Raw genomic sequence first — 7,666 nt, forward strand, 5'->3', positions numbered from 1 at the left:
TCTTATTGATATTTACTATGATTAACTTATCAATTTTCTTTCATACGCTATCAGTTTCCAACGGGTGGACGAGTTTGACCGTTTCATCAGCCGACTCTAATATGCCGGCAGAAATTGGATTTTACTGTTTTCAAGAGTTCCCATGAAAAAAAAGTGAGAAAAAATAAATATTTTACCTTCAAATCGGCCACCAACAACACCTTCTCCTCCTTTTATTATCTACAATCAACACCAGTATTTGCATATCAGCTCCCAACAGCACCTCCGCCTCCTCATTTAATCCTCTACAATCACCACCACCACCACCTTATGATGTTTCATCACCAAAAAATGATGATACATCTTCATCGTAGAAATCAATATTGTGTTGGGGAAATGAAAGATTTACGATAAAGCCAAAATTGGTTTCATCAAATTCTGACAGTTTTGGTTGGTGAAAACAGTAAACTTATGATGAAACCAAATTTGGTTTCATCATAAACTTGCATATTTTCTATCATGAAACCAAAGATTTTAATGATGAAGCCAGATTTTGGTTTCACCAGATTTTTGCCTAGTTTATTCGGCCTGACTTGGAAGTCGGCGTATTTGATTTCATCATTGAAGTTGTGTTCGTGAAATGACAATATGTGGAAAAATGATGAAACTTAATTAGGTTTCATCGTATTTTTTTTCATTTCGTCGAATATTGATCTCTATGAAACCAATTTTTGATGGTGAGACGCATGTGCATTGTTTTTTGTTGAAACTAGTTTTAGTTGAGGGGGTAATGGTAGTGGTGGTTTTGGTGTCACTGGTTGTGGCGGCGATGGGGGTGGTGCAGTTGACGGTGGTGGTAGGTTTCATCATATTGTGTTTCATTTTTTTCTTCTTTCTTCCTTCTCCTTTCTTATATGATGAAACCAAATTTTGGTTTCATTTGGTTTTTTCCTAGTTTATTCGGCCTGAATTGGAAGCCGTCGTGTTTGGTTTCATCATTGAAGTTGTGTTCGTGAAATGACAATATGTGGAAAAATGATGAAACCTAATTAGGTTTCATCGTATTTTTTTTCATATTGTTGAATATTGATCTCTATGAAACCAATTTTTGATGGTGAGACACATGTGGATTGTTTTTTTGTTGAAACTAGTTTTACTTGAGAGGTAATGGGAGTGATGGTTGTGGTGCTCGTGGTTGTGGCGGAGATGGGGGTGGTCCAGTTGACGATGGTTGTAGGTTTCATCTTATTGTGTTTCATCTTTTTTCGATATGTCGACGAAACCAATCTTGTTGGTGATACGATAATTGTATATTAAAATGAGTTTTGCTTTCGTCCAATTTTATTAAACTTTTTTAGATATAAACTAGAAGGGTGGTCGGAGGCGACGACGGTGGTGGTGGTCGTCGGTGGCGGTGGTGGTGGTGGCGCGGTGGTGGTGGTGATCGACGGCGGTCGGTGATGGTAGTGGTCGGCAGCGGTTGGCGGTATTGCTAGTTGTTGGTGGTTGGTTGTTGTTGGTGGTAACAATATAATAAAATTTAAAGGTGGGGTTGATTTTTATTTTTTTTGGGGTGATTTAAACTAGAAAGGTAATATAGACAATTTATGTTAAATGAGGTTTTGTGAACAATTTGTTTTATTGGAGTTTTTGTGTATGGATAGTGACACCTTTTTAATTATAACTCACGGCCAATTTATAAAATACAAAAATTGTAAATTGTGGGTAGACATAAACAAATGGGTGCACCCCACATACTCGTTGAACAAAAATCTATGTAATCGTTTCAAATCAATTAACAAATAAATTAGCTAGTCATACATATCGGAAATGCTATCTCTTTAGTCTTTTTTTTTAACTAAGGAAAGAACTTATATTAAACATGAGTAATTGATACATCACAATTTATGTAGGGAATTAACAAAGGAGGTGGATGAAACCACCAATCCCCACATAGATTATGTTTATAAGCTGCCTTCGCTATTGCATCTGCAGCTTTATTACCAGACCTATACACAAAACTAGAAGACCAACCAGGATTAATAGTACATATGTTTACACATTTTCGCAGAAGAGGCATACTCTGCCAGTGACAAAGAGAAGATTGTTGTTGAAGAAAAGAACAAATTCCCAGATTATCATATTCAAAAATCACATGAGACCAACCATTTGAATCTGCCAGTTGCATAGCCTCCAACATTGCCCATGCTTCGGCCTGTTGAGCATTACTAGCTCTTCTCAAGGCTCCCCTTCCCATGACATATGCCCCTGTAGAGTTCCGCATTATAATTCCAATACCAGCTAACAAAGAACTAGAATTATAAGAAGCATCGATATTAATTTTTAGGTAATGCAAAGGAGGAGGTTCCCATTTATGATGTAAAAGCTTATTATGAACATTAGGATGATTGTAGTTAGCAGGAGTGTTTCCTAGATGATGCTGGAGAATGTATGAAGTGACCTGATGGACTACAGAGTTATGGTTGGGAGTGGTACTGTTAAAAACAACACTACATCGAAGCTTCCATATGAAATGCATGATGCACATAGCTAAGTGAACAATCTCAGGGGACTTCTTGATATTGATGATGGAGTCTTTGAGTTTCCAAGTCTGAATCCAAGATAAGAGAGAAGAGTGTTGCAAAGTAAAGTGAAACTGATGAGGTAAAAAATACTGCCATATTGCCCTAGAGAAAGGGAAATGAAGTAATAGATGGTCCAGATCTTCCATTTGATTGTGGTTGCAAAGTACACAGTGTAAATCAGCATTATGCACATGGGTGAAAATTCTTGCTTTGACTGGAATAGCATTGTGAATAGCTCTCCACAGGAAAATCTGAAACTTGTAAGGTACTTTCAACTTCCAAAAAGATAACCAAAAATGTTGAGATAAACCCATGGAGTTATCTGTTAGGATATCTTTATCACACAACATCTTATAAGTTGAGGCAGTAGTAAAAATACCAGTGGTTGTAAAGGGCCAGATTAATTTATCCTCTTGATCTAACTGAATGGGAATGGTTAAAATGGAGTTCACCTGATCAGCTGTAAAGAGAAGGCGAAGAAGTGACACATTCCACTGTTCAGTATCAGTATCTATAAGATCAGAAACCAACTGATAGTTAGAAGTATTCAAATCACCCCAGTCCTGTAAAGCAGAATTCAGAGAAGGAATCCAGTTAGAAGTCCAGATGTTGATATGAGCTCCATTACCAACTTGCCATTTAGCATTTTTCAACACAATCTCGAGCCAAATAAAGATACTTTGCCAAATCCAACTTGAATTTAAGTTAACCGGTGGAGGGAAGAAACGCAGGTCATGATGAGGAAAATGTTTACCTTTCAACAACTTCGCCCATAAAGCATCTTGGTTATATAACAATTTCCAAGCTAGTTTCGCAAGAAAAGCTAAGTTATAGTTGCATAAATTTTTAAGTCCTAAACCACCTATCCTTTTATGTAAACACACCTTTCTCCAAGAAATGTACTTTTGAGAACGTGGCTTGATGTAACTGTTCCACCAATAGCTTCTCTGAATTCTTTCCATTTGTTGAAGAGTTGCTTCAGGTAGTTTGAAAACCTGCATTTGATACATACCCATAGAGCTTAGAACAGAATTAACCTGAGTAGTTCTTCCTGCTTGATTCACAATTTTGCTCTACCAGACCTGCAATCTATTATTCATGTTATCAATAACACCCTGACAGTTCTTATGTCTGGATCTATGCAGCAGAAGAGGTATACCCAAGTATTTTTCGCCAAGTCCCATAACTTTCATACCAAGAATACCAATGATATTAGACTTATGAGCATTAGAAGTGTGCTTGCCAAAAAATAAGGTTGATTTCTGCATATTTATCACCTGACCTGAAGCTTGTCCAAATATATGAAGCAAGTGTTGAAGCTGCTGCATTTGAGTAGAATCAGCTTCAAAAAATAACAAACAATCATCCGCGAAGAACAGATGATTAATTAAAGGGCAGTGATGATTAATTCTAATCCCTGAAAGACAACCAGAGTCCACATTAAGCTGCAAAAGTCTAGAAAATGCTTCCATGACAAAAAGAAATAAAAAAGGAGACAACGGGTCTCCTTGACGAATACCCCGAGTCGGAGAAAAAGTTAAAGAAGGACTGCCATTGATAAGAATGGAAATATTTGAAGTAGAAATACACTGATCTATTAAACTAATCCAATCACTATGAAAACCCAATTGCCGAAAGAAGGAAAGCAGAAATGACCATTCAACCCTGTCGAAAGCTTTCGACATGTCTAATTTCAAACCAACCAAAGCCTTCTTAATCTTTTTACGTTTCATACTAAACAAAATCTCATGAGCAATAATGATATTGTCATGGATATGTCTTCCTGCAACAAAGGCAGTTTGAGTAGGGGAGATAATATCAGGAAGAAGGGGTTTAAGACGGTTAGCTAAAATTTTAGACATAATTTTATAGCTAACATTGCACAGTCTTATGGGTCTGTAATCAGCAGGTGTTTTTGGGTTTGAAATTTTAGGGATTAAAACCTGATATGTATGATTGATGGCTTTGAGCATATGTTTATGAGTGAAAAAGTATTGAACCATGGATATTACCTCAGTGCCAACAACATCCCAACAATGTTGATAAAATCCAGCTTGGAACCCATCATTACCCGGAGAAGCCCAAGGCTTGATTTGAAATACCACATCCTTTATTTCTTGAGCATGAGGCACCTGGATAAGGCAATTGTTCTGTATTTCTGAAACACAAGGTTGAAAAAGCTGCAGAATCTCGTTATTAATCTGAGGCGTAGAAGAAGTAGAAATATTCTTAAAATGGTTAGTAAATATAGCTTCAATATCACTTCTGCTATCAAACCAAATGCCCAAGGGACCCTGGATAGAATTGATAGTTGACATTCTCTTATTGTAATTGACTATCGAGTGAAAATAAGAAGTGTTTCTATCTTCTTCAAGAAATTTATCACCTGCTTTTTGCATGAAGAACTCTTTTTGAATCAAAAGCCATTGCTGCAAGGAAGAGCTTAGATGCTTAACTTGAGGATGAGAAGAAGGCAAATTGCGGTCATAGCAAAATTGTAGCTGCTTCTGAATATTTTGAAGGTTATTCTCGATGTTGCCAAAAGAAAGTCGTTTCCATATCTGCAGCTGAGTTCTGGTTAGTTTTAATTTACTAGAAAACTGAAACGAAGGAGACCCCGAAAATCGTTGCTTCCAGCTGCGTGCAATAGTATCAGTACAAGAATCCATTTTAAACCAACACTTGTAGAGTTTAAAAGGAGAATGTTTTGTAGCAGAAGGAACTGTATGTAGCAAAATCGGGTTGTGATCCGAAGCAACAGGTACTAAATGTTGAAAATGTGCATTTGTGTAGTGGTTGATCCAGCGATTATTCACTAAAGCTCTATCTAGACGAGCAGAGACATGATCATCTTCACTACGATGATTTGACCAAGTTGTGTCAGCTCTTGAGTAACCTAAGTCAATGAGACCTAGTTGCTGAACAAAATTTCTAACATGTCTAGCATGATGAGGATGAGTGACACTAGAGCTATGTGTTTCGGAGTCATGCATGGTGAAGTTTAAATCACCTAGAAGAACCCAAGGAAGATCAACAAACAAATGCATATTAATAAGATATTGCCACTGGTTAGCATTTTCTGTATCATCATGAGCACCATACATGAAGGTTATCAAGAAATCCATATTATTATCATGAGCATGGACAATAACATGGATAGTTTTAGAGGTTGTATGCATGATTTCAATATCAATTCCATTTTTCCAGCCAAGAGAGATACCTCCAGAGAGACCCAAAGAGGGATGAAACCAGTAATGAGGATATTTAGTTTTAGAAAGATAAAATCTCATATTATTAGACTGAGCTTTGGTTTCACACAAGAAAAAAATATCTGGGTCATTGTTGGTCAAACAGAAATGAAGATAATCACGGGTATGAGGGTTACCTATACCTTGACAGTTCCAGGAAAGAATTTTCATGACGGTAATAACAGATAAATTCAAAAAAAGATTGCAAGAAAACAACAAAAGAAAAAACAAAGAAAAAATGAATAAAGAAGGATAAGTTTTGACAATCACCTGTTGCCATGCATCAGTATGATTCTGTGCATTATAAGCAGAGGCTGCAACAATGTCCCAAACAGTATCCATGGCTGAAGCAGTGGTATCATCTTCAACAGAGACAGTATCATCCACTTGAGAAGTAACCACATTGTCATCCAAATCAGCATCAGGAATATGCGGCTCAGAAGTTATAACCAAAATAGGTGTACGACGATATCTTTTCTTAACACCACTAGTACTAACACCGTCACTAGTCATAGTATAAGATGGTCTCAAAGAAGAAGAGGGCTGAGCTTGATTGTGATATGAAGAGGAAGCACCAGAACCTGAATCAGTGGCTGAGAAGATTGAAAGGCGCATACCATCAAGGGGTCTAGGCTGTTGTTCAATAGGTTTTCGTAGTTTATCATGCCTCTGAGATCCATGTTGTAGAAAGAGTTGCGCTTCTTGCTCAGGATTCCCTTTGAGGAGGCAAAATGGGCTCTACAAAACCAAAACCACGAACAATTTGTTCCATCTCATGACGGGTATGAGTCATACTAGCACATTCAATCTCTTCATGATTAGGAACTTTACATTCAGGACAAAGACGATATGGTTGTTTCTCATAAAAAAAACCAATCCACCTAGTTACACCAGCAACATTAGCAGTAGTTATAACAGTAATAAGGGGAGTGTTAACATTAATGAGAACAAGAGCTCTATACTTAGAGGATGTAGGAGGGTTCACACCATCTGGTTCTATAACTCTAACTTCCCCAACAATAATACCAAACATTCGAAGAATATCAGCATAGGTGAATTCAGGTAAAAGATATTTATACTCTAACCAAAAAGGAGAAACCGTAAAATCCAGTAGATGATAATCCATAGTGGGATTCCAATCCTTTAAAACAATCAAATGACCATCAAGGTTCCAAGATCCACCAACTAAAATTGCATCTTTATCTTCTGAAATTTTAAACTTGATAACAAAAATATTTGGTTCTAAACCACGCACCTGGACAAACCATTGATTGTGTCTTCGAAGATGAGGCCAAATAAATTTAGCTGCACGTTCAGCATCCTGCCAAGACATAACCCCCGGAGCATAAAGCTTACCAGCAAGACTAAACTGCCAATCCCTAATTCCACCTAAGATAGCAGTGTTAGAATGCATAATTACTCTTCTCCTAATAGGCTCTTCACTGATAGAAACACTTTCCATTTGGTGAGAAATATTATTCAAAAAGGGACGAGCCATGAAAATAAAGAGAAAGAAGATGATAACAAAACAGAAGAGGGTATGAAGAAAGAAGAAGGTTGTGAGGTGGGTTTTATAAACAAAACATAAAGGAGGTGGCAAGAGGTAAAAGGGATAAGTATGGGCTAAAGGTTTAAGAAATTGGAAGAACAGATAAAAAGTTGTAGGAATCAAAGCTTCTAAAAAAATTAAGATAACATCAGAAGCGGAGATCGATAAAGGTAGCAGCTTGTTAAAACCAAAACAATGATTCCCAAACAGATAACGATGGATCGACAAGATAAAGATGAATAAGATACACACCACTGTTAGATAAGGCCAACTTTTGAAGATGCCAACTTTGATACTGCCAACCA

General features: G+C 37.0%; 1 protein-coding gene across 1 annotated transcript; it reads right to left on the reverse strand.

Moving 5' to 3' along the window:
• Window positions 1-1,855: 1,855 nt before the first annotated feature.
• Window positions 1,856-7,274, reverse strand: LOC113313084. The gene is made up of 3 exons (XM_026561808.1): window positions 6,702-7,274; window positions 3,647-6,550; window positions 1,856-3,559 (listed from the first exon to the last, which is right to left on the reverse strand). Exons 1-3 carry the CDS (start codon window positions 7,272-7,274, stop codon window positions 1,856-1,858), a joined length of 5,181 nt encoding a protein of 1,726 aa, XP_026417593.1.
• Between the last annotated feature and the right edge of the window lie 392 nt (window positions 7,275-7,666).

This window comes from Papaver somniferum, chromosome 9 (assembly GCF_003573695.1).
Source record: "Papaver somniferum cultivar HN1 chromosome 9, ASM357369v1, whole genome shotgun sequence".
NCBI lineage: Eukaryota > Viridiplantae > Streptophyta > Magnoliopsida > Ranunculales > Papaveraceae > Papaver > Papaver somniferum.